Source organism: Oenanthe melanoleuca, chromosome 1A, assembly GCF_029582105.1.
Source record: "Oenanthe melanoleuca isolate GR-GAL-2019-014 chromosome 1A, OMel1.0, whole genome shotgun sequence".
In the NCBI taxonomy this organism is placed as follows: domain Eukaryota; kingdom Metazoa; phylum Chordata; class Aves; order Passeriformes; family Muscicapidae; genus Oenanthe; species Oenanthe melanoleuca.
The window spans coordinates 23,326,166-23,354,032 of NC_079334.1; the positions used below are offsets into that span (position 1 = coordinate 23,326,166).

At 40.3% G+C, this 27,867-nt stretch overlaps 1 protein-coding gene and 1 long non-coding RNA gene across 3 annotated transcripts; one reads left to right on the forward strand and one right to left on the reverse strand.

Annotated features, from left to right (window-relative positions):
• The first annotated feature begins 7 nt into the window (after window positions 1–7).
• On the forward strand, window positions 8–17,089 carry XPNPEP3 (X-prolyl aminopeptidase 3). The gene is made up of 10 exons (XM_056481810.1): window positions 8–179; window positions 1,629–1,745; window positions 4,193–4,600; window positions 6,325–6,527; window positions 7,365–7,427; window positions 8,785–8,898; window positions 11,165–11,250; window positions 11,749–11,932; window positions 13,412–13,532; window positions 14,348–17,089. The coding sequence occupies exons 1-10, from the start codon at window positions 119–121 to the stop codon at window positions 14,512–14,514; spliced, it is 1,524 nt and encodes a 507-aa protein (XP_056337785.1). The 5' UTR covers window positions 8–118; the 3' UTR covers window positions 14,515–17,089.
• Window positions 1,745–26,314, reverse strand: LOC130248220 (uncharacterized). Of its 2 annotated transcripts, none has more exons than XR_008839611.1 (3): window positions 17,258–26,314; window positions 3,349–3,456; window positions 1,745–2,041 (listed from the first exon to the last, which is right to left on the reverse strand). It is a non-coding gene; the product is annotated as an uncharacterized LOC130248220 (long non-coding RNA). The 2 variants fall into 2 exon arrangements; XR_008839610.1 differs by lacking the exon at window positions 17,258–26,314 and adding an exon at window positions 3,545–3,771.
• Window positions 26,315–27,867: the final 1,553 nt, after the last annotated feature.

The following is a 27,867-nucleotide window of genomic DNA, read 5'->3' on the forward strand; positions in this document are numbered from 1 at the left end:
CCTGCGCGCGGCCGGCGCCCCCGGGGGCTCCTGAGCCGCTGATTGGCGGCGGGCCGCGCGCGGTGATGCTGTCAGCGCGCGGCGCGGGGAGGCCCCGCATGCGCGGTGCGGCCCGGCCATGTCGCGCCTCGCGCAGCGGGCGCTCGTGCTGGCGGCCCGGGGCGGGCGCGGCGCCGCAGGTCAGACTTCCCTCCTCCCCACACCCGGCACCGCGTACAGCCCCGCGTTCGCTTCTCGGGTCGCGGGGAAGCGGCTCTCCCCGGCGGCGCAGTGGCAGCCGCGGTCAGGGCTGAATCTTAGGGAAGAGCAGGCAGTACTTTGAATGATAAAGCAGCGGTAGAAAGCTCGCTGCCTTCAAGGTGTTACTTTATTTAATGCTCGCTGTGTCGTATCGTTGCGAGCTGCCCTGTTTGTCTGCTGTGTATGTGCAGAAAAACAGTAGAAACACCAATTTTAAACTAGACTGCACGAAAGACTTCAGTTACATTTCACCCCTGGGTCTCCAGTCAGGCATCCCATAGTGAACGCTTCGTGTTATGACTATTAGTTGTCATGTATAAATAATCTTCAATTGGAGGATAATCATACTGGCTCCCACAGCAAATGTATGGTCTGTATGTTCTGCTGTAAGTCTCAGCTACCTGAAAGGCAGATGTTTTGCTTGTGTTATCCTTGCTTATGCTGGTAAAGAGTTAATAGTATTTGTTCTAAGAATGGCAGCACGAACTGGTTTTCTACTAGGTACGTGGTAAGTAACATAAAGAGCAACCACTCTCCAAAACATCAAATAGATGTTTTCCTTCTGACTATCCTCTCCTTCCTGCTGGTCTGGATGATTTGTATTCAGTTGCAAAAGGCTGTGACTGAGAATTCCAAAGTTGCTGACAATTCATTTTTAATTTTAGATTTTGTCTTATCGTGGCCATTCCCAGCTCACAGATGCATACTTGTAGTTGTCTTGAAAACTCACCTGCTTTGGCTGTGTGTGGGTTTGGAAGTGGGTTACATAACTATTCCTTTTGGCTAATGCTGCTGCATGGAAGGTCAATACATAAACGGACTATCGGGTATCCTCCAGACAGGAAAAGAAAATCACATTCCTGTATAAACCTGTGTTATTTGATAGTTTCTTTGCATCATTATTAGTAAAAAGCAAAACTGGAAGAGCCTTGAAAATGGTATAACTGTTCCAGATGAGAGAAAATTTTTGAAGACGTAGTCAAGAAGAGATAATATACAGGTGTGGTGCTTGGAGCTTTGGGTATTTGAGGCAAGCAAGGGAGGGAGAGTGTTGAGTGCCTCATGAACACCAGTTGTATGATTTGGGATGTGCAAACCAGCAGAGCTTCCTAGATTTTGTTGCTGGATTGTCAGGTTTAGCATATGTTTATTTCTTTCTATCTGTTCCATGAATATTTGATTGTCAGTTGAGTTGTGTGTACATGTTTAATAAACTATTGTGATGCACAGCAAATGGAGAAGTTAAAGAGAGATATTTATGTCATATAAGTTAAAGAATGCTGCTAAGAGTCTGATAACTAGACCAAAGTTCTGCAGTTTCCTAATTGGAAAGTTTGTTGGTTTTTTTTTTTTTTTTACCTTGACATGGTGCATATCTTTTCCTCTAGTTTGCAAGTCATGTGCTCTCCGAAGATTTTCCATCCAGCCTGCCCAGCAGAGGAAGATTCCAAACCGGTATTTAGGCCAGCCCAGCCCCTTCACACACCCACATCTGCTCAAACCAGGTGAGGTTTGGGCCCTGCATGAGCCATTTGTGGATATTTTCTTGTGTCTGTTTTTCTGAGTGTATTGATTTGCTGCATCATAAAGTTGTCTGTGGTTTCAGCAGTTTATGACTACCTTCATTAGCCAGTAATTGTATTTAGTAGCTAATTTCCTTGTCTGAGAGGATACTGATTCCAAAAATAGGCTTCATATGTGATGGCTTTCATTTCTTTCTTTTTCCTCATGATGTACTCAGGGTTGATTACTTGGGTGCTGCAGACCTTCTGTGGCAGTGGCATTTTGTGGGCTCGTTGTCCTGCAAATAAATATGTTTTTTATTAAGAGGGAGTCTTTTGTGCAAGCTGAACTGTCAGAATGGTTTATATCCCATGAGTGAGTCACAAAACAAAGGTGCAATTAGCAAAGGTGAATGGGGAGGGACATTGATAGATGGACACCACTTGTCTAAAGAGTGTGCCCTGTTCAGAGAAGTATTCAATATGAGGAAAAGGAGAAAAAGAAACCTGTGACTATGAAGTTAGACAGTAGTGATAGAAACTTGTGCATTTGAAAGAAGTGATAGAGGTTGTGCATTTTTTTTGAGATTCATGAAAATGAGTATGTAGGCATAAGATGACCACACTTAAATCTAAAAGACAAACAAAAAACTGCAACAAAAATACAAAAATGTATTCAACAATATGTCCAGGGAAACATTCTGTGTTCTTCCATGGATGGGTAGAAAGGGAGAACAGATGAATGTGTGTGTGTATATATACACACACACACACATTTCTGTATTTAATTGTTGAATATTTCAGGTCAGAAGGAACCTCTCACCGTTAACAGGTTCCTCCTGTACTCAAAGCTGGGCTAACTTCAGTATTAGATCAGGTTGCTTAGGGCACTCATTGACAGATCACAATAAATGAAGTTCCTTAAAGTGCAGCTGAAGCACTGGAAGTGAATCCTAGCTATCCAAAGTATTTTTCCATTTAATAAAGAAGAGGTGGTTTCCTTAAAATAATATAACATTGTTTTATTGCAATTATTGTTTTAAAAAGCAAATGCCTTTAATGCAATGAGAATTTCTAGGCCTCACAGTTGGAAGACAGCTGGCATCCCCATGTTTCACCCCATTGTAGCTTCTGAAATTCACTGGACTGTGGCAGTTAAAAAGCTGACTGGAATGGAGTGGAACATAGGAAATTTGCAGTATAACATTGCAGAATTGTGAGGCCAGATTGCATTAAAACAGTTTCTGTGTTCTCTGTCGTTTCTACAATTGCAGAGTTAAATAAATGTGGAGGGTGTTTTGGGTTTGTTTGGTTCTTTTTAAAGACTTTTACATTTAATAGGTATTGAAGATATAATCAAAAACATGCACAAATTAATGCAAATAGAACTTCTCCCTCCCACTGCACTCATGCAAGAATCCACTTGCAGTACAAGTCAAATGTCAGTTTTTGTTATAGATTTATCACGATTATGAAAGTGGAAAGTTAACAAACTGTATCAAAATTCAATCTTTGTTAGAGTAGAGTATTAGCCAAAGTACTGATTAAGGCTCTTATATTAATTTAGATCATAATTAGGGAGTCTCACAATTTTAAAAATACATACTTCAGCTCTTGCTGGTTGTCCTTTGAACTTCTGTTGTCTTTTGGTGAGTATCTTGATTGCTGTACTTCATGTCTTTTGGGACTGGAGCAGTTGAAAGAGTACCTTCATCTGAGAGATCATTTGCTTAGTTAGTGTTATTAGAAAAACATATTTAACTTTAGAAAAATCTGAATTGTTAAATATTGAGAAAAGTTACATATGCCCTGGAGAAGAGCCCTGCCCTTAACAGGAGTCTGATGGCAGCCTGCAGTCCGCGGTTTGTTTCTGCCTGGAATCTTGTGACTGCTTAGACTCTGCAACCTTTGTGCTTCTTCCTGATCTCCCAGAATCTCTGACACTCAATCTGCCCCTTGTGGTTTAGAAATAGTCACTTTATGAGTTGACTTAGTGTGTATTTGAACAAACATTCTAGCTTTATCTGAGGAAATTAATGCTCAGCCTCAGGAGGTAAACTTCTGTTCAATGTCCAGGCTGTAAAACCCATCAGTTTTTAGTGGTCAAAGTGCAGTTTGCCTTGCCCCTTCCCTTTTTTTTTTAACATGTTCTCTGCAAACATGTGGGAGTTTGTCTAAATCTACCAGGTGATTACTACCTTTGCACAGAAATATGTAACACAGCATCCGATTGGTTAAGACCAATGTCTGTCTTTGCATGATGGAGAAGCAGCCTGAATGAAGATGTGTTGTAGGGATGGAAGCTGAAGAGGAGCAAGGGAAAGCCTTGTGAGGGATTACAAATAATCCACACACATTTAAGGCATCAGGGAGTAGGCAGGAGTTAGTCATGTGGCTAGTAAAATACCATTTGTGCCTTGAATTTTTCCATCTGATTTTTGTATTCACAGGAGAGGTAACCCCAGGATTGTCTCAGGTGGAATATGCTCTTCGCCGACACAAGCTGATGGTGTTGATCCAGAAGGAAGCCCAAGGCTGGGATGGTTTGGACCACACAGTGATTCTGCTGTCCAACCCCACGTACTACATGAGCAATGACATCCCCTATGTTTTCCACCAGGACACTAATTTCCTGTACCTCTGTGGGTTTCAGGAGCCTGACAGCATCCTGGTGCTGCAGAGCATTCCTGGCAAAGCGCTGCCATCTCACAAATCCATCCTTTTTGTGCCCCGGAGAGATCCAAATCGAGAGCTGTGGGATGGGCCCAGATCAGGCCCAGATGGGGCAATTGCTCTCACAGGAGTAGATGAAGCTTACACCATTGAGGAGTTCAGGCACTTGGTGGCCAAGCTTAAAGGTACGGACAAACAGAGAGGGAATAAGATGAGGATGTGGTCTGCAGAGTCTGAATGGTGCAGGTTTGGGAGGTGGTCTGTGACATCACTTTGAGACTAAAATGAACTCAGGGAGGGGCAGGGAGTGTGGCTCTGGCAAAGGCAGTTGGAAGTTCATGTTATCTCTTTGAGGGCCACCAATGAATATGTAATTTTGAAAATTTCTGACTTTCTTGTGTATCCATGTGAATGCCAGTCTGCATATCTGTGAAATATTAAGGAGCAGGATAAGACCATGTTGCTGTTTTAGTCATATCTGTTTGCTGACAGAGGCAGAACCAGATGATGTATAGGAGACTTGAAGGCTTTTTATTCATAGTAGACTTGGAAAATGATCCACACAGGGAGCTTGTTAGTCCACTCACATTTACCTAGATGATGACTTGCCCCCAAAATACAAACATTGTTGTCCTTTAAAAATATTCTTCTGCATCTCACATCACCATGTAGCCTCAATTTTTATAATCCAGGGGGAACTTAAATGCATTATAAAATGAAGAAGGCTCATGACTGTAGTAAGAGCAAGTGTGACTTTGGAGGGGTCACACAACTAGAGGGAGAGAATTCTTGAGTATTAATTAAGTATTAATTATCTTGGAATCAGTTACTTTGTTTCAAAAAAGGACGTCTTGAAAATGGGTAAGTCATAGGGCAAAGGGTGGTCAAAGAAAGCATGAAATGTGTGTGAGATACATGCTGAACAAACCTACTCAGCTTGAAAAAGAGAAAACAAGGCAAGGTGTGAGATGTGTATAGCTGGGGAGAGTACAGAGGATGACTATGATTAATTGCTGGTTTTCTTAATTTAAAAACGAAGGGAATTAAATTAGCACATAGCAGGGTTGGACCTCTTAAGTTGTAGATCATTCATGGAAGTTTGGAATATCAAAATTAAAATAGAGTGAGAAGTTTGCAATTCTTTGCGGAGAGGTCCATGAAAAGCAGTAAGTCAGCTAAGGGCAATACTCTTTAATGAATGCTTAGTTTCTTAGACGCTTTTGGTAAGCACCTGCTAATGGTTACTGTTACCAAAGAAGGAGGGCCTGGGTGGACATCGGCACTGATTCACCATGGCTTTTTTTACTCATTTGCATTTAAAATGTTCCCATGAGGAGAATGTTGATGTTAACTGATGTTCTGAATAAATTTCCACTGTGAGTAAATGTGTTTGTTCTCAGTAAGCTCATCTTCTTTGAATGGCTGAAATAAGCAGTTTTCCCCCAAGTGTCCTGAGGCATTGTTGTTAATGTTCCTTATTCCATGCAAAAAAAGGTAAATTGCTTTCCATGAGTGTGGACAGGCTGAATGGGAGAGCGATTCAGAAGGTGCACTGTGATGTGATGGCTGCTTAGCTTACACAAGTGCAACTTTGACACCTGAACTCTGAATGGATCTGAGCCAGATGCATATATTCAGTGATGGTTGATTATAAACCCCATTATTTGCCCAGAAGTGGGGATTTGTCAAATCTATATGCTATGAATTGGTAATCTTCCAAACTCGGAAGAGATTGTTGGTATTTTGTGACAGTGAAGGTGTCTATATAGTCTGTCAGTGTAGATTCAGGGGAAATTCTTTTGCTCAAATACAGCAACAGATCTCATTTAGGAGGAATTAGTTAGTTTAGTATGGGGAGGACATTTCTGCATTTATTTTAGTCTGTGACAGCTTTTGTTTTGTGTTCCAGGTGAGTCAAACATGGTTTGGTATGACTTGAGAAAACCAGTGCATGCAGAGTTGCACTCTGACTACATGCAGCCCCTGGCTGAGATAAAAGCTCGGAGCAAAAACCACATCCAGGGCGTTCGACATCTTGTGCAAAACCTTCGTCTGATCAAATCCCCTGCAGAGATTGAGAGGATGAAGATAGCTGGCCGGGTGACAGCAGAGGTAATGGGGTTGTGTGCTCTCCTAATGAACCAGTGCATTCCCTTGATGAGGTGATATGAGTTGGAAGGAGAGCTTTGGTCTAATCTGTTATTGAACTGCTCTGTCTCAACCACTGGCTGGGCTGGGCTCCCTCCACAGGACAAGGAGAAACAGACTGCTTGGACTACCAGATTCTCTCAATTAGCATAACTTCAGTGAAGAAAAGCCAGCAGCTGTTAGACTTTGTTTAAAGCAAAGGCTAGCCTTTTCACTGTCTTCCCAGCTTCCTCTCTGCTTTCCAAAATAATTTTCTTTTCCATCTATTCTGTTTGTTTTGAAAAAACAAGATTTTTATGAAGGTATTTCCTATGTGTGTGTCTGCATTCCCCCTTCACCCTCAAATACCTTTTTAACTCATTGGCCACTTTTAAACAAATCTGACAGATACCTCAAATGCAGTTACATTTTTGTAAATATTATTAAAATAGCCAAGTAAAAAAGAGAGGCACAGGTTGTCCTTCTCTGAAGGGAAGGCTGCATAAGGCAATCCTGTTATACCTGAGGGAATCCATAGGTGAGACAACTTCTAAAATCCCAAACTATGGGATCAACTTCAATCATCATTGTTTGTTTGGTTTTTTTCGAAAAACTAAAGTCAGTCATCCCCTAAATACAGTTTCATAGGGTATAGATCTTAACTGGTTCTAGTCTTGACAGCACTTTCACCAAAGTAGTTGGTGAGTTGGTGAAACCCTCTGGTTCTGGGCCAGCTGATTTTGGGCCTTCCTCAAGAGACAAGTGAAAAAGAAAAAAACAGTTCAGGTTCTTTGCTAACTGAAAGTCCATTCTTTTTCATAGGCTTTCACAGAGACGATGTTTGCCAGTAAATCCCCTGTGGATGAAGCCTTTCTGTATGCAAAGGTGAGTACTTTGTAGCTGGAAGTGAGATAGAAGGGCCAGATGTTGGTTTTCCTTCCAGGAAACCAGAAATGTCAGATCTCTTTATCATTCTCCCACTGTAGCACACTTATTCACCCAACTCTTGTGCTTCATTGGACATGCAGAAGAGTCAGTGTGAGGAATTCTTCAGCTGTACTTCCTGTATCCTTATTTAAGGAATGTAGCATTTGTCTAAGTTTCTCTCGTTGATGTCTTTTTGTACTACATTGAAATGCAAAACCTGCTAAATAGTTGGAGGTAAAGTTATTACCTTATTCTATAATGCAGGTCTGTTGTACAAAATTTAAGTAGTTATAACATATGTTTGTAAAGCCTGCTTCTCTTGCCTCTAGCATCTTACTACACCAGATTTCCACAGCCACCTTGAAGCGGTTTAGATGCCTCTTAGTTAGAAAATAAGGAGTAATTTGACTGCACATTTGGTAAGGAACTTTGTAAGGAGTTGAAGTGAGATGCTGTTCAGAAACATCAGCAAGATTTGACCCTCTGTTATGGCATGGATGAGCCTGTGCTGACCTGGCACTTGCATTACTGAGTTGAAAAAACTACTTTAATTAAAGTGTATTTTACAGATCAGTTTTTCAATCCAGACCAGGATCATGAAACCTTTGCTCCATGTAGGCATCCTGGAGTATTCTTTCCCATGTGATTTTGGTAACCATAGAAAAGACATGCTATTAATCTGTTGAGGGTCTTTGTAGATGTAAATTTATTCATTTCTATGCTTTCATCAGCTTCTTCATTCAAGAAAGGTAAAGATCTCGAGGCTTATGGTGCTTTTTTCTTCTATCTCCTCAGACATCAAGGTGGTGCATGCTTTCAAACCTTCTTAGTTCAACAGTCATGAAAAATAGATACTGCTGTAAATGTGCTGGTACTTTTTAATTTTGAAAGACAGAAAGAAACCATGACTGTTACCGTGCTGACATACAGGATCTATGAAAATGCACAAAGTCATATGACAAATAAGAGCATTGCTTTATATAAGAACAAATCCTCACCTGGATATATGACAATGTAGTGAATGTTAGAGACAGTATTGAATAGCTTGTACCAGCAAGAACTTCTTGGAGACCTGGTAAAGGCATGAAAAACTCTTGAAAAAGTGAATGGTTCTGTTTTGGTTTTTTTTTTTTCCCCTGCAGAGTTCTTGAAAAATATTTAAGACTGCCTTCATTTAGTCAGCTCACTTTCCAGTTTCATTTTGTATTGTACAAATTAAGAAAACAGTTGTAGGACAAGAATTATTATGGTTCTAGGACATTTAATCACCTGAATCAGCACTAATGGTTTCCTCTTCTCTGTATTGTTACCCCAGTTCGAATTTGAGTGCCGGGCTCGTGGTGCTGACATCTTGGCATACCCCCCTGTTGTTGCTGGTGGCAACAGATCAAACACTTTGCACTATGTGAAGAATAATCAGCTCATCAAGGTAACCCTTGTGCCGTCCAGTAACTTGAAATCCAGTGCTGTGACACAAATATATGTTCCCTAGCTGCTGCTTGTTTTGACTGAACAGATCAAAGCACTTAAATACATATTTTTTAAGTGAGCAAGGGAAAAGAATCCTGCTCTGGTTAATTTTACTGTCAGTGACAGATTTAACTTGTCTTTCTTTCCTCACAGTTCTTGCTGGAGTATTTTCTGAACAGTGCAAGGACTTGCAAACAAAGTTGTAGATAATTTAGTGAACGTCTGCTCTCACAGCAGCTTGCAGTGCTGGGGGCCTCACAGAGAAGGGGAGCCACTGTCACAGGCAGAGCAAAGGCACAGGGGGGATCTTATGCTGTCACTTGCATTCCTTGGCCTTGCTTTGCAATATAAGGGCAAAGTGCATTCCTGCTCTGGTGAAGCTGAAAAGCATTTTGGTTCCATGTAGCCCAGCAAAGCAGGGAAGGGGAGCAAGTGGGGAACAGATCAGCATTAAATGTCAAGAGGTGGAAGAGTAACGTGATTTGTCTTATTTTGAAGATTCTCATTGAATTAAACCCTCTCCAGCTTTCCTAACAATAGTTCTTTAGATTCAGATAAGTATTTTCAGGGGCAGTGTTCCCTCACTGCTCTGCTCACTGTTTACTTTTCAGAGGAGCATATTTTTCTTCTGTCTTAATGCAGAATGAAACTTTCCCACTAGCATTGTCTTTTCTTGAAGCTGGCATGCTAGCAGACCTTGAAATGATCTGCAGAGACAAATGTACAAAAGATATGACAGGCTGCTTTTGGCAGGAAGAAGCCTCCTTTGTTGTTCTGTCATCCAAGGTCAGGCGCGCTGCTGTAACTCCAGTTGCTTCTGTTAAAGTTGTTCAGTTAAATGACTGTCACTTGTTTTTTTCCAAAACTATTAAGTAGGAGGTTAAACCATAAGCTTGGGTCTTCCTTTGTGTGCTGCTTCCTACAGATCTTGTTTCCAAATAGGCTAACAAAGTGTCTAATTTGGAAGTGTTTCATTCAGTCTTTTTACTTAGAGGGCTCTGCTTTAAAGAAAGAGGACAAGCACAGCATAAGGCATTTACTGGACAGTCAAACCACAGGCTGAATTCTCTTAGTCAATAAATTTTTACTTAGCTTGTTTAATTGCTTGGAAGATGGCAGGTGCTGTATTTTCAGATTTGCCTTAAAGAATTCAACCAGCTATTCTGAAAAAGTTTAAAAGTACAGTTTAAATGGATAGTTAATGCCCTATTCAATGGGATTGTGAGATCTACTCACTGCTGGTTTATCTGCTGTGTGTCTGTTTGTGTCACTTAACTTTTCACAATGATAGCAACTAGCACTGAAAGTAGCATTAGCAGTGAAATTCTGCTTCTTTATCCTTTCCCTTAACATGCTGCAATTATGCCTTGTTCCACATCATGTTTGCTGGCACAGTCATGGATCTGTGGAATGAATCTCTACATGTAGGGTAAATCTGTAGAGAATTTAATCCAAACTTTTTGCTCTATTTGTTGTTAGCCCCTTTAAGGAGGGAAAGCAAGGCAGTGGTTCTTTCCTGGCACTTGGTCTTTCTTCTGTGTGACTTCTTGGGAGATATGGATTGATATTGATATGGAACAGTTTTGCTGAAGTGAATTGGAGATTCACATCTCCAAAAAGTTTTTTTTTCTTCACCAGATAGATCCGTAAAGATAAGTTTAAAAAGTCGAGAAATTTCTGGAAGAGATAGGCAAGATTGCGCAATCTATTCACCAGTGCGGTTACAGCAGTGATACACTGTCTGATTTTGTGATACAAAGTGATTATGCTGGGTCCTGCTAGGCTATGGCAAGGGTAAATTTGTAGCTGTTGGTGATCCTGTGGGGAGCTGAGAAATGCTGTGCTTTTGTTGCAAACCCTCTGCCACAGTCACTTATAGCTGAGGACTGCTAGTGAAAGGAGTAACGGGCATAATTTGCTGGAGTAAGAGATCCTGGTGTAAATAGGACTCATGTCTCAGAGAGCAGAATAGTTCAAGGAAAGTGCCTTTTTCTTCATCTTAAAAGTTCAGACAGTAGATAAGCATAGCAGAGACTACCTTGCAGAGAAATTGGAATAGCCTATTTATAAACAGTAGTGCCTGGGGTATTACTCTGCAAAAGGAATTCACATTTCTGCAGCTGCATTGTGAAAACAGAAGCATAGCCTCCTTTCCTGATTTCAGACAGAAAAATCAATTAATAGCTGAACTGACCCATAGAGCATTCTTTCCTGTTATTCTCCAGGATGGTGAACTGGTCTTGCTGGATGGTGGATGTGAATTTTCCAGCTATGTGAGTGACATCACACGTACCTGGCCTGTCAATGGAAGGTACGCTGCAATAAGTTGTGTTTTTTTTAAGAATTTTGATAAGCTCTTAAATAATTGATGGACTGAGTGTGTGTTTAATCAGAGTTTTACCATGTCCCACTCTGTGGTGCTTCAGAGTAATCAAATTATATAAAGTAATCGTTCAGCTGTATTCCCCACTGCCTCATTAATTACTGCATGAATATGTGTGATTATTGCTATTTTCAGCTATTAGAGCATGCTTAAAGTGCAGACAGGGCTTTTGTACATTCAGCTGTGGCTTACTCCAGTTGTGTGTAAGAAAACAGGAGTTTCAGTTTATCCAGTTGATAGCTCTGCCAGTTGTGAATTTGCTGGTGTTGCCTTTCATAAAAGGAAGCAGTTGCTTTGCTTTCTGGTTTTCCCCTGCTCCATCCTTGAACTAAATCTGTCCCCAGAATAGCTTCTGGGGACAGAACCTCTTTTCTCTTGGAAACAGAGATTTAGTTGTGAGATATTCCTTTACTCCATGGTCTTCAGGTTCACCAAACCCCAAGCAGAACTGTATCAAGCTGTTCTGGATATCCAGAAGTCCTGCTTGAGCCTCTGCTCCCCTGGCATGAGTCTGGAAAATATCTACAGCCTCATGCTGAGCCTTATTGGACAGAAACTGAAAGACTTGGGTGTCCTGGAGAGCAGCATCACTGATAGCCATTTCTTCAAGGTACTTCAAGTTTTTTTTTAATCTACTTTACCCCTGTTTACTCTAGTTTACTCCTATAAATCCTGTTTGTTTTATCCTTGGGTAGTTTTAGAGCTTTAATTTGGGTCAGGAATGTTGTTTCAGGGTGTCTCTTCTAATTGCTGTTACATGATGCTTTAATACATGTTGTGGGCTGGTCTCAGCACAAGAATAAATTTCTCTCGTTGGGCTTGGTTGAATCCAAGATGTGTTTCAACTGTTTGGTGCACAGTTTGATCTGAAGTAATCCCCACTCTTACAGGCACATAAGTGTGAATATTTGTTCCTTGGCAATTGCTGTTTTGCTCTACAGGTCCATTCCCATTGCTCTGCACTACTTGCCAGGGCAGAAATAGCTTCAGATCACAGCCTGAGGGGAACTACAGGCACATGGGCACTAACACAAGATTATGGGTCCAGGGCTGACTGCAGGCAGTTATTTGTACTATTGTGGTCTGTTTGACATCACATAAATCTGCAGTGCCACCAAAAGGTGCAGTCTATTCTCAGTCCTTCCATCTGCTGCCTCTTCTGCACCATTTTGTGTTAGTACTGGGATTCCCAGAGCTACCTGGTGAGCAAGACTGGGAAACTGGTCTGCCTTAGAGCTGAACCTGCAGATAAATAGGATTGGTTTGCAGTTAGAGAAGTTTATCCGGTCACTCTCACTGCAGAGCTGCCTGACTGCTGGTGCCAGAAGTGCAAAGATGGCGGAAGCAGGTGACGGCGCTACGGCTTTTGGCAGCCGGACAGGTTCCTGCCGGATTTAGTTGTGAGCGGTGCCAGTGCCTTGGCAGCCCGGCTGCCGCCGGCGGACGGAGGGTGTCGTGCCGGGTTCTTCCGGCAGGTGGAAGCACAGCCAGGCGGGAGCGGCTCAGTCCCCTGGGAATGAGGAGCGTGGAGCGGGGAGGAGTTCTCGATGATTGCTGCTTTGGAGGGAGGGAGATTAGGATGGTGCAGGGGGAGGCGGTGTCCGTGCCGTGAAAAGATGGATTTAAATCGTGCTGTAGCTACTGAATGAAATCAGCACAGCGTTTGCTTTGCTGTGCATAGGAGAACACTTTCACAGCCCAGAGCAGCTGTATCCACTGCTGTCAGTTGTGAAGGTCTGCTGATGGGTGTCGTGCAGGGCTTGGGTTTAAGGGATAGAAAGGGTAGGGCAGCAAAGCTCAGCGATTGGCAAATTCACATCTTGCCTGACATGCTGACATGGTGATGGGTTTGGGCTGTCCTTTTCAGTGCAGGGGAAAAGCAATCTGCAATGTGCTCGTAATAGGTACTGGTGGGTTTTAAGGGCTGTCCAGTTCCAGTAAATGGAAGGCAGGCCCTGGTGACCCAGGTATGGCAGTAAGACTGCTAGTTAAGCACATAACTATTCTCTCTCTTCTCGCTATCTTTTGTATTGGAACAAGTTAGGGTGTGTTTAACTGCCTCTGTCACACTTGCTCTGTCTTCTCCTAGGCTGTTCGAAAGTACTGCCCTCATCACGTGGGCCATTACTTGGGCATGGATGTTCACGATACCCCAGATATATCCCGATCGCTCCCGTTCCAGCCAGGCATGGTGATAACCATTGAACCAGGTAAAAGCAGTCAATGGTGAACAAAAACATGCAACACTGAGGGTAACAGTGTTGCCTTTCAATAATTAGCTGGTCCTGCAGACCAGAGCATTCAGATCCTTTCTGGTGAACCTGGAAACTATAGTAGTATTGGAAAGCCTTAAGTTGCTCCCCTCCCAAAGTTATTACAGTATTAGAAAACCTATTTCCTTCCCAAACATAGCCAACACATAGGTAACACGTAATGGGACTAAACTCAGGAAGCAGAGTAGTGTAGGGCTCAGGCTGTGCAGCATAGGTGAACTGCAGTGCAGAAATCAGGGTCAATTCACTTGTGCTGTGTTCTGCGTTCTTGCCACTGAACTTCTGCCGGTCACTGGTAATGTCTCAAGCATTGCAGTCTGCAGTTACAGGGATTCACAACTTAGCTTTGCAAATTAGGCGTACTGTGAGGAATCTTTCTTTCTTCTTGTCACTAGATTTGGAGCTGTCAGCTAGAAACTTGAATTTAATGCTTGCCTCTTCTCTCTCTATTCAGAACATTGTTAAAGTCATCATTGTGAATGTAACAGTGAAAGCAAGAAGTATGAAAAGGCCAGGTGTAACTATGGAAGTTTTTATTAATGTGCTGATATCTGTAGGCACAGAGGGACACTTTCCTTTCTTTGACCACCAACACCCATGAGTGAGAAGAAAGAGAGTAACTTGCCATATTAAAAATTCTCAGGATCAAACACATTATGGTGCTGAAAGTCCAACCCTGCTCTTCTGGTGCAGCAAGGGAAAGGTGGTGTTCTGGAGAGTGTTGTGTGTTTTAATTCCCTTTCTCCTTTCAGGCATCTATATCCCTGAGGATGATGTGAGTGCTCCGGAGAGGTTTCGTGGCATTGGTGTGCGCATTGAGGATGATGTTGTGATAACAGAGGATGCACCTCTTGTCTTGTCTGCTGACTGTCCCAAGGATATCTACCACATTGAGCAGATCTGTGGCCGCAGCTCATGATGCCCCTTCTCTACCTCTTTCATCCTCCTTGGGAGACGCAGCCCCGCAGGGATGCAGATCCCTGAGCTGGCTGTAATTGTCAAGAGATTGAAGGCATGGACAGCTGATGGCTGTTTCCAAGACTGGGACAGGGCAATGGAAGGCAAAGGGCTTGGGTGCTGAGGGATGAAAAAACAAAGCAACCTTTTCTGTGCGCAGTTTTCTTCTGATTTGTGCTGATATTGAACTGTTGTATGATGTGGGAATGGATTCACCTCTCTCTCTGCTGTGTGGATCCATGTTTTCTGGGGCTCTTGGGAGGGGTTGGATTTTGTCAGTGCCACCAGATGCATAGGCACGACAGCAGAGACCAAGGCCCCCTTTTTTCCCCTTAGCAGCAGTTTCACAACAGTCAGATTTTAAAAATGAGGCTTTTATAGAAGCTGGTTTGGGATAAGAAAGTGTCAGCTGAAATTTTATAGAACCATGTAAGGAGAGAGTCTGGTAATCAGGAAGATGGGTTTGGTGTAGAGGTGGTTGTAGCTGAAGCCTATGGAGAGTTCTTTTAGTATTTTAAGGATAAGGATGTGTTTAGGCCTTGTTCAGGCATATGCAAAACAGGCCTGCAGCAAGGAAAAACACCTTGTCTTTCAGCTTATTGGAGTGTTTGGTAATTTCAAAAAGTACAAATAGGGCTGAGAAGGCTAGGCATATATCTCCTTGCTGTCTTCCACATTCCCATCCTTTTGTCCCAAAGGTCTATTCCTTTGTCCTGCTCTGAGCCCCTCTGTACCCTAGGAAGTAGGACCATGTTGTTTATGCTCCACTGATGAGCTGTTGGTTGTTACTCAGATGTGAGGTGTCCAGTTCTGAAACAGTTACAGCACCTTTCCGGCTTATGCTTGCTGTGTGCTGTAAATGCCAGCAACTTCAGCAGTGTGGTTTTGAAGAGTCTGCCCTATGGCAAGTGTCAAGTCTTTACATGACTTTTATATAGAGTTAATTGGAATTAAAAGTAAATATTCTTTTTTGATCTCTGAGGGCATGATAAGAGCTGTCTTTTGGGTTTTTCCAAGTGCTCTGATAATATTTTTGAAGCAGCTGCAAATGTTACTGAGGCTAGGTTGGATGAGGAGTAAAGGGAGTTTTCTACCCTGAACATCAGCCTACCACAGGCCATTGTCTGCCATAGTAAATACACCTATTAGAAGCAAGCACAGCATCTGTGTATTTACTGAAGTGTTTAGACAATCAGCTGTTTAACATCTGAAAAATGCCTCTCACCAGAGCATGTCCTGTTATTTACACTTGCTGTTGCATCACCTTACTTCCTTTCTGTGGTAGCTTTCAGTGCTCTTCATCTGTTACTCTAAATTTTCTTTCTCTTCTATTCCTAGATTGTCTATTTTTGATGCACCATGCCACTGCTTCCTAATCCATTTTACTTTCTTATCAACGTCACTGCCTCTTCCCCAGTTTGGCCTACTTCCCCACAGTGAATGTAGCCAGAAGCATGTGGGGAAGGTGGTCATGGTTCTGGAGTTTGAAGTCTGGCTCTGTTGCTGTGTAATCTCTGGAAGAATCTACACCTTTTTTTACGCCTCTTTTTTTCTGTATTTCACTTAGTGAAGGCTAAGTGGGCAGTGTCTTGCATCTCTCACTGCATTTAATGTGAGGTGGGTGCATGCACTGGGGTTTGCATTTTGGCACCTGAAAGGCAGCCAAGGCATGCCATAATTTTATTTTCAAAACATGACAAAAATAAATGCTTTTACAGGGTTTAGTGTATCAGGTTTCACCTGTTTAAGGGAATCTGCTAATCTCTGATGGCAGTGCTTTACTCCTGTCTTGCAGTGATAGCTACAGCCTAAAATGTTAGAAGGGAGGATTCCTAATTATGAACACAGACCTGATGAATATTTTTATGTTGTTCTGATCTATAATACATTTGTTCCAATTACACCTGTTAGAGCCACATCAACTGGGCCAAATCTTGGGGATTTTGGAACTATGTAAGCAGCTTAAAATAACATTAATCTGAGAGATACATATGTGGGGCTGATCTGCACATCTGCCCATGCATCTAACAGAGTTAATAATGGTACTTACTGTAAATTAGTCTTTAAAATGCATATATACAAATTATTTTTAAAATAAAACAATTTGTAGAAAGTAATTTCTCAGGCCATCAAGTTGCATGCTGTTGAACAGATATATGCACCTCCAAAAACAGCATTATTTTTCAGGGAGATTTATAAATTGTGTGTGACCTGTCTTGGACTTGAAATAACATTGTCAAATATAGGCACATGTTAATTTCTACTCCTCTCAGGAAAATCCTGCAACTTCTAAACACTGATAGATCTTAGGAATCCTGCAAATGAATGTTTCTGTTAGTAAAGTATTTGTGACTCTGCTGAGTGGAAAGTAATGGATCTGCTAGAGCTGCTGACTGTGTCTGATTTAGGCCATGTATATTCTGTAATTCTTCCGTTGTCTTCAGCCATTTTTTCAGCATAAGTTGCTGCTGGTTTCAATCTCTTATTCCATGTAAAAGGTGCATTTAGCAGAAGGTATTAAATCTACATCCTGTGAACTTAAATTTTTGAAGGCTTTTTCTTACTTGTTGCAGAGATGAATAATCTGTGACCTACACACATGCTGCAGTGTCCCTTGCAAACAGCCAAATCCTTGAATATTTTACATAACCTTCATCAAGAAACCCTAAAGATCTTGGTTCTCTGGCTGCCAGCATAGTACATACCTCTGGTGTATCTCCCCTGTTGCTGATCCCATCCTGCCACACTGTCTGCTTCTGCCACAGAAGAGATTCCTCATTCCAGCCACTTGGGTGCAGAAGCAGCTCTCAGTGGTGGCTTAAGTCGACAGCTGCTTGATGAGGGCGTTGGTGAGATCACGGGAAGTGAAAGAGAAATTGAGGTGTACACAAGTTCACGTGGGGAGAGATTCTATTTCATGTGGCACAGGTCTTAAGGACATCAGAATATGAGAGAAAATGAGAGCCAGCCATTCCTATGGGGAAGCTGCTTTGCTTCCAAAGGAATCCTGAGAGGCTTTTTGGCTTTTCTACCAGGGGACTGCTTTGCCTTGCAGAGAACTAATAAAGTCCTGTTGTTAAATACAGTCTGAGCAGAGGTGCCAATTTGCAGATTTGCTTCTCTCATTGAAGCGGAACGAAATTTGACATTTAACACAATTTGGCATTCTACCCCTATGGGGAAAAATACAGTATGTCTTTCCTAAAATTACATTCATTATTTTGTGAAGGAACACAGTGTAGGAAGTAGCAAACTGAGGTAGCACAGTAAAGAGAATGGAGATGGAGAGTTTGGGGACTGTACAATGCAGTAAGAGAAGAATCAGGAGAAGGTTGTGATTTGGAGCAGCAGGGATGTGTGCCAGGGGGATGGGAGAGCAAGGAGAGAACAACAGGGTATAAACTGGCTATTCAGTATGTTCTCAGAATGGTGCAATAGCTCCAGAAAACTGGTTATGCTGTTTCATAACCCTGATTGATTTGTCCTACTCAGTAGGGAGGAACAAAAGAGTCAGATTGTATTGATGAACTTGGTCTTAACAGTTAGTTTAATTATTTATTTTAAAAATCAATAGAATTATCATATAAGAAAGTTTTATGCAGTTTCAGGTTATTGATTATGTGTCATATTTCAAATAATGTGAATGGAAAAAATTATGTTTCTAGGCAAAATCTTCATTATGATGGAGGGAGTAAGGCTGAGTTTAGTTGTTCTTATGCTATCCAAATTACTGCTGTGGAAATGGAGTAATTACTCCCAGGAGAATTACCATAAAGTGAAAAAAGTTAGGGTTAAACTTAGAAAAAAACTCAGTATGAGATAAATGACAAAAATGTTTGAATTGTGATATTTAATACTTTATGTAATTGGATAGCAAAACTCTGTACTGACATAAATTAATTTTAAATTTATTTTAAACTGAGTTGTCCAGAAGCCTGTACAGGCATCTTTTTATTAGATGCAGATATAAAGTGCATTTTAGTTTATAATTCTGACATCATTACATTTGTTAAATATGCTCCCTACACATGTGCACAGCCTCCACTTGATTAAAAATCATCCTTTGGACGCTGTCACAGTGCTGGCTCTAGGAGTGGGTCTATAAAATGCACTGTATTTAAGAGATATAACAATAAATAACATTTTAAAGCAGTATTTATAATTGAAATGGGCAGTGAGGCACCATGGGCTCAATTACACTCAATTTCAGCTCATTTCTCCTCCTCAGCTCTTCTCTCCTTCTCAGTTTGTCTTGCTGCCTTAACTGTCTGGAAGCTCTGAGCCTTCTTCCCTAGCAGCAAGAGAAGCAAGGAACCCTTGTGTTCCTGGGACAGCTTATGCCTCAGCCTACCTGGTTTCTCTGAAGTACCACCCAATATTTGGCTAATCAAAACTAGGCTTTTCAGAAGACGGGCAGAAAGGAATAAGGAAGAATTTCCAGCTCCTCCATGAGTATTACCTTCACTTGCTGATTCATACCACGTATAACTTTTTAACAACCATGACAAAGTTATCCATTAACAATGGCAAAGGAAAAAAAAATCCTATCTGGGTAAGCCTGACAATGAGATTTTTGAACAAAGAAAAAGTTATAAGCAAGCTGGTTCTAGACCCAGAAGTGAGAATGTCTACTATAGGCTTCAATATGTTCTTCCACAGGGATGCTGGGTAAACAGGTAGCAATGCAGGAGCAAGGTGCAGTCTTTGGGAGCTTTTTGCAGATGCTGGTCTCAGACCTGCTGTGGTGGGGCAGAACTGACAGTGGTTAAAGCTCTGTATTGATTTTTTTCCTCCCAAGATGATAAAGAGCGTATGGCTTTTTAAAGAAATCTTGGTTTTTCATAATTCAGGCAGAAACATCATGGCAGCACAGGCTGAGAGCTCAGCCTGTGGTTCAACTAGGAGTTGTTGGCATTCCAGTGAAAACTTTTAGAAAAGCAGTTCTTTCCAGGGAAATAGCTAACTGCCTATTTTGTTTTTTGTAAGCAAACCAGGCCAATGTGAGCAATATTTTGTGAGAGGGAGAGAGTCTCAGCTTCTTTTTATTCCCAGCAAACAAGGCTTCTGCCTCTGTGTGCCTTTGGGACATTAATACAAAATGGGATTGGCCACTGATCCAAGTGAAGATTACATGATTTGACTCTTGTACCAGGAAATAGTTAGCGGATGTCAGGTAATCTCTTATCATGTGAATATTTTACTCAGGTAGTGCTTTAAGTTTGGGGATAATATACTTTGCAGTTTGAGTCTAATGTGCACAGAGAGTGTAACATACAACATCTGTTTTGCCTACGGGAGCTACAAGCAGTGCCTCTGTAATTAATAGTATTACATCTCCATCTTGAGCACCCAGCAAATTATTAGAGTCATTCAGAGGAAGCACAGCTGCTAATGGCACAGCAGGAGGTTGGGTTTGAGCTTTCTCTATATGCCTTGTTCCTGGTACTACCTATGAACACCCTTCCTTGCCACCTCTTGGCAGAATGATCATTTCTATTGGGTGGCCTCTGCCAGGTTTGTGGAGGCATTTCTGTGCTGTTGTCCTAACATGTCATCAGGATCTGCTTAACAATTTTAGCATTGCTTCTTGGATAGACAAGATATGGCATCAGGAGAGTTCTGCTGTGGAGCTGGGTCTGCCTGGCTCCTCACAAGCTGTGCTCTTGGTCCATCAGCCCAGTTTCTCTTGTCTCCCTGTCCTTAGCAGGACAGAGAGGCATGACCCTACTGACAGCTCGGGAATGTCCTCACATCCCCATGCAGCTGCTCCTGTCACAGAGGCCTTAATCTCCAAATGTCCTCCTAACTCTTCCCCCTCTGGACTTGCAGAGGTACCAGTCTGGATCCAAAAGCTGTAGCCACTGGTGTGCTTGTTACACTGACCAATTGTCAGACTCTATATGGTGCCACTGATGCTCCTGTGATGCATTGCAGTATCTGGTATGTATATTGCTTTCTAATTTATGCTTTATCCTCTTCTTTTTTCCAGAAGATGAGCTATTTAACAGCTACATGGGTGTTACTGTGGTGACTGTAACCAGGCAAAACCATGCGGTTTGTACTGAGATAGTTTTACATTTGTGCACTTGGAAATGATTTACAAATTTTTAAGGGCTTGTTGTGGTTTTTTTTTGGTCTTCCCTGCAGAACAGAGAGAGGTTTCTCATGAACTTTCAGTTACACACCATGAAGTAGAAAGGTATCATTCATCTTCAAATGCACAAGTGTATTAATAGCTATACACAAATATTACATATTAGGCAAACAAATGTTATGACTTCTAGCTAGTTAAGAGATTTAAAAAGATGTTTTCTCAAACCATAATTAAGATTATTTAGATATTTGACTCTTCATTTCTTTGTGCTTTGTTTGGATTTCTTGTTACATTTAATTTTATCCTAGAAGTTCCAAGGTTTATAATTCTTGGGGTTTGAATTAATGCCTTTTCTCTCGAATGTATTTTACTGTAAGTCACTGCCATATAGCCTTACCTTTGCTTCCATCTTCAGGGATTTTTTTTCACTTTTATAATATAATTTCTCTGTAGTATGAGGCTTTTTTGGGAGACTGCATTCTGTGATTCTCACCTGAGGAATGCCTTTGCAAAAGAAGGGAGAATGTGCTATCTGGAAGATGTGATTATTATTCTTGAAGCTTAAAACTATAAATTGTGTGAGTTTTGAACCCAAATGTACCATTCTAACTTAGGTTTTTAGGGATATAAAATTGAATAAGTATAGCAATTAATGGAAATTAGGATTGTAGTACAAACTTAAATTCCTAATAAACTGATAACTGTAAATTAATCTCAGCAATTAGACATAACAGCTATTTTCTTCTAGTGTGCAACTCTTTGAAATATTACTAAACTTTAATAATAAATTAGAAGACTGATAAACTGTTTCTCTAAGCTCATTTGAGACAAGAATTGCACCAAATGCCACATTTCTGAAGGATTCAATTTTTAAACAATTCATAAGCTAATAGAGGACTGAGTTGAAATCCTCCACAATATTGACTATATTCTGTTAATAGAGTTACTGAATTAAAGGGTAGGAGGGAGATATTTGATCAGGTAGTTTGAGCACCTTTCTATTTCAACCATTGCATTTCACCTCGTCAATTTAGTGCTGAGCCTGGTAGTTTGTGTGTGACAGCAACAGATCCCTCAGTAAGACATCAAGCCTTGATCAGAAGGATTGCAGAGGGAGAAGGATAAGGTGGATAATGGCTTCTTTCAGTTATCTGCTCCAGCTGTTAACCACCCCATCATCAAAAATCTATGCACATTTTTTCCCACCCTCTATAATGCCCAAACAGGCATTATAGGGAGGATAAGGAGCAGCTTCATATGTTTAATGAACCTGCTCTGAGTTCAGTGTAGCCTTGACAGTGGAACTGTGTCTGTACTTCTGTGAAAATGTCTACAGCTGTGAAATTCATTCATTTCTGAGTCCACAGAGCTGCACAACAGGGCCATTCACAGTTTAGCAAGAGGGACAAAGAACCAGAGAGGAAAGAAAGAAAATGAGCAATGAAGAGACATATGTGTTGCAAGACTCTTCTCTGGTAGAAAAGATCATGGATGTGTACAAACACGAAAAAGAAAATCCAGTCTTCTGGTAAATAGTGCCATCTTCTTTTTATTTTTTTCCCCTAGTACTTAACATAATAATCTTGGTATGTTTTAAAAATTAAGTGTAATGTTACAAAAGGGGCTGCAAAGTGACTCCTCTGGATCTGGATCCATACTACACTGAGACCTGCCCTGCCTGTCCCTCTTTTTGCCATCATGTTTTTCCCTTAAAATAAGCAACTGTACAAGCATTGTTTAGATATAGTACCTAAGTCTTCCCTTTATTCCCTGAATCATCTGGCTTTGATTGCATTCTACTCATACCAACATGAAACTCCAAACATGAAGAGTAAGTACAAAGGAGAGAACCAAGTAATCCTGTGAATCCATTTCGCCTTTTGGGTGGCATTCTGCATTCAGGATCTGTTGTTTCAGGAAAGGCCTATCTCTTTGTGTGTTCTATTATATTTAATCACTTTAACCACCTCAATAGCAAAGGTCTTTCCTTAAAATCCTCATTGTTCATTGCTCTTGCTTTACATTTGAAATCTAACAGGCACAATGCAAACCTTGTGTACTCCAACTTTTCCCCATGCCTCTTGGTATTGTGCCACTTGCATTGATCTGGCTACAGTATATTTAACAGATAAGAAATGTACTGTGGCAGAGATGTTTTCATCCTGTCACCTGGTATTTTCAGAACATTTCCATTGGAGAGCTTGCTGTAGATTGTATGCTGGAAGATATGAATGCCATTTAGTGTAGTTAAAAGGAGGGATGACCTTTTACAGATCCATAACTTGGATTTGCCCTGGAAATTTTTTTGGGTAAGATCTGAGATGGGGAGCTTGTCCCAACCCCAAACAATGACCAGGAGGATGTCTCTGTGAAACATTATTCCACACCTGGAGGAGAAGGGTTGTGAGCCTATGTGCACACACCATGTGCTTTTCTGCACGCTTCCCTTTTCAATTAAACAGGGGGAAGCAGATGGACCCTTGCATTCCTTTCTTCAGTAGTTAATTCAAGAGAAGTGCCTAAATCACAGAGCAATTGCAAACTGAACACTCAATGATGGTTAATCTCTATTGCTTATTTTGAATTCATTATTTCCTTTATCTTCTCAGGCCAGTCATGTCAATATTTTGCTCTCTTTTCAGGCTCTTCCATTCAGTCTCTTGTAAACTGCTTGCATACAAATCATTATTTCATTTTATCTGGAGGTGGCCAGACTGATGATAATATTTAATCCGTTTCAGGAAGTTTAAGAGGTCATCAGCGTCAAGGAACAACAATTTCCCTTAACTTCTTTATTAAGTGTATTATTTTTTCAATGAAGTATTATTCTACCACAAAATAGAAGCATTCTTGAAATTTATACTTGTTGCAGATATCATATTCTCTTCCACCAACTTTGATATAGTTACATAAACCAGAAGACTAAAAACATTTTTATGATAAAAATCTGGGCAAGGAAGAAGTCAGTTCTTTATCTCTAGCTTTTTAATGCAATAAACACATTTTTAAAAAGAGTAACATTTTAGGCAGAAGATGAACTGATTAGCAGAAGTTAACAGTATGAATTGCAATTAATTTTGTAGCTGTTTAATATATAACATTAATACATAATAACATATATATATTTTTAAAACATCCTTTTCGTTGCTCCCAGGTGTAAAATCTTTCAAGTAAAGAGTTGAGATTATTGAACTGGCATGTTCCAGTCTCTGACTGGAAGTGTGATTTCTGTACAGGCTGCTATTACATATCATACCCTCAGCTGTTATTCATAAAAAGGCCAGCTGAAGTATTGCTGAGCCTGTGGAAATAGGAACAAGTGTTTCCAGTGTTATTCCAGAAAGGTTTTAGTTGTTAGTAAAGGGCTTTTGCTCCCATGAATTTCAGTCTTGATGGAAGTGACTGATGTCCTCTGTCATACTCCAATGAGTATTTGAAACATTAAGAATTAATGATGCATTTAAATAATGGAAAAAATTCTTCCAGCTGATCTGGCTGCCCCTTTACTGGAAGGATCACTCTCCATGTGAGAGTGGCTGTGACTGTGCTGGTCAGGTATAACGGGATAGCAGGTTCCCTATGAACTTTTGCATCTGGGACAGAAGGAAATGTCCATTCTGTGAAAATGGAAGGTCTTTCTTGCACATCTCTATGAATGTGCTAGTGCTAATGGCAGAAACCACGATTTCATTTTTAATTAAAATGCTCAATGTTACAATAAAAAGATGCTTCCTTCATTTATTCTGCAATTTTAGTTAAACTAATTCACTGGGTTTAGCCTAAAGCATGCAGTGTTCATGGAGAAACACTTCATCCCTTTGTTATATGGGCAGTTTGTATCTTCTTGGGAAAAAAGGAAGATTTGACAGTTTGGCAGCTTTCCATCTGTTTTCTGTGCCTCATAGCAAATTAAAAAATAATAATAAAAAAGAAATAATAATTTAAAAATTGTTGCCTTTTTTATATACTCTTTGCCCGACCATTCAGAAGTTGAAATGTCCCCAGTGTAAATTCAAAGCCAGCACACAGATATTTACTCTGCCTTGCACACCTACTTTTTTCCATGTAATATGAATAAAGCATGCAAAATACTGGCACAATCATCTGTTTACAGCCATTCTACAGAAGTCCTTCAGATGTGTGAGCAATCCAGTCTATAGGCACAGTGTTTAGAGGATGGAATGACATTTGTACTACTCATGTTCATGTTCCCTCAATTTAAATTCAAAGGCAGTTTTTAGCAGGTGGGACAGAGGACTCACTGCTCTCTCAGAGAAACATATATTTGAAAATTATATGCGTACCTTGGTGGCCTACACCTGCGAATCATGAAGAGAGAAAAAAAAACAACTTTGCAAATTTGTATGCATGTATTATTTCTTGTCCTGGAAATAATTTGATTTTTTAATATACTTTTGAATTTGCAGAGGGATGGTTTCTACAGAGCTCCCTGGTGTTAGTTACATTAGCATTTTATAATGCTCATGTAAGCTCTAAAGATTTCATGGCTCTCATTATTAATTTTTAATATAGCATAGTTCATATTGGCTCTTACTGCTGTCTGATTTTGTTTGTGGTTTTTATGTGACTCCTCAGTTGCAAGAAACATGGACTACACTTGTTTGAAACTTTTCTTGTCTATGTAAACCTGCTATTGGTATCTTTTTTTTCTTGCATATTGTAACTCTCTAAGAGCTTAAGTTGCTTGTATTTGTCATGAAGGTGAATTATTCTAGATAGCCAACCCAGATCTCATAGTAGAGATGGGAACCAAGAATTTTTAGATGAGAAATGAAAGTCTCTCCCATCTTTGTACCATTATTTTGATTGTTCCACAGATATGGAAATCCACTGTTGAATTGTCTAAATAAATTATTCTAGTGCTCCTTATTCAAAGAACACATGCAAATAATTCCCAGCCAAATATTAGTTATTGACTTCTAAGTTAATGGACTTTTTGAAGTGATCCCAGTATCGCTCTTCTCTTTTGGGCATCTGAAATTCTTTAAAGCACCACGTGGTTTCTCACCTTTCTGTAGAAAAAGGCAGTTTCTATATAGGGTGAAGAAAAATGTAATTTAAATAAAAGGGTGTTTTATTTTGGGTCTATAATGTCTATAACAGCAGCTCTCCTGAACAGAGAGAAAACATTTTCTATCTAAAAATACCTTAATAGTTGTTCTTGTTCTATGGACAATTCAGATAGTTTTTAAGAAATTTCTATAAGATACTGAGAGGAGCAAAGCTTATGATTTCACAAGTCTTATGAGGAAAGGATGTTCTCTCTTGTGCATTAATATGTTTCATCAGAAGTCCTGGGAATCTGTCCAGCTATACATAGTAAATGTTTCACATACCAATAAAATAATTCCTCAGCAATTCAACCACTCAGCACAAATGAGGCTTAATTTATGATGGATATCTGCACCTGTTAAACAGTGAAATAGGCTCCTCACGTAAGTGATTCTTTCATGCTGTTATTTCTCTTAATTTTTGAAAGATCATATCTATCTAGATTCACCGCAAGATCATGATTTCAAAAACATATCTAGATCTTGAAATTTCATCTTGAAGAAGGAATATATATGATTTTGAGCTAAAGTGTATGTATATGAATGGTTTAGATCAACACAATTACAAGTAGGCATAAAACAAACCTATTACTGAATTAGGCATTTGTTTTGTATATCTAATGATAAAATCAATATGAGGCTCTATCAGCCTCCATCTTGCTAGCATTCAATCAAGAGATTGAATTAGCAAACTTCAAGGGAGAGAAATGTTTCTCCATTTTTTGACAATCCATATTACACTAATTTGGACAGCTTTTACACAGAGCTGCACCAGTTTACTCAAGCATTGCTTTCAATATAATTTCATTAAGTCAATGCAAAAGGTTGTGTTGACCTTTTAAGTATATATTTAAATCTGATCAGTGGAGTTTAAATCGATTGGGAACTGATTTTAGACAACTCTTAAGGCAAATAAGTATGTCCACATGGGGTTCCTCAGCTGTTCAACAAATTGATGTGAAATCCAATTTAAATTAAGCCACTGCAAACAAACCACTGTTGTGTTGTAGGTGTGTCCCAAATGTGCCCTCCAAATTCTTTGAGAACTTTCTTTCTAACTTGAAGAGAGAACCCAAGAGAGATAGAGTTAATGGCGTGAAAACTGTTCATCCTTGTCAGGAAAGGAGGAATTACTATAAAACACTGTAAAAAGGTTCCAAACAAACATCCAGGGTTCAGCCAAAAGCTGTGTTTGTAAACCTGTTCCCTATTGTTTTTAACTCTTTTCTCTCGGGAGCTGTAACTGCAGTGAACAAAGCAGAAATGCCACCACTTGCCACTGGTAGGCGGAAGTCTCCTCCACATCTCATAAGTTTAAAAGATCCAAAGTGAGTTTAAAAGAAATCCCCTCTAGTTTATGTTTGCTAGGGATTGGGATAGCCCAGGTTTTCAACCTTCGGTTTGCCTTTGCAGGAGCTTTGGTGTTTTCATATTGTGAATTATTCCACTCTCCTAAAACATCACTGAAGACCTTTGCAGCACTGCAGACAAGCACCTTGATCTTCACAGCCCTTAAGTCAACAGAAGGATTTAAAAGGTTTTGCTCTCAGAGCAAAGAAAGGGGAGATGCAAAATGAACTTCACTCCACATTGATTGGTAATGCAAATGAGATGGAATAAAATGGATATTTGTATAAGGGAAAGATTACCCAATAACTTCTGCGTTTCAACAAATATGTAACCCGGGTTTTAATGACCGAGTTTAAAAAAACCAACAGTCATAGAATCATACAACAAAATAGGCTGTGAGAGAAAGCAGGGGTGAAAGCAGTAAATAGGAGGAAATAGTACAGTAAATTAAGGGAAAACTGGTTTAGTGTAAGCAACTGCCTGAATTATTAATCCAATAACATGGGAATGCAAGTTGCGCTCCTGAACTTCTGGTGGCTATTGATGCCTCACCTTCTCTCACCCACTCTTATCCAGGTAAATTATCATCTTCTCAACTTTCCCCTGTCCTAGAACTGAGGAACGTAAGTGAACAGTTTTATATTTTCCAAAATGTTTTAATTATTTGACAATTTTGCTGTATGAAAGAGTTTTAAGGGCCCTTCTTCAATTTCACACCAATTTCTAACAGGAGTTTGCTGTTTGATAGGCATTTTGGAGCACTTTGCCAGTCCAAACCCCAGCAGGAGAGAAGTAAATG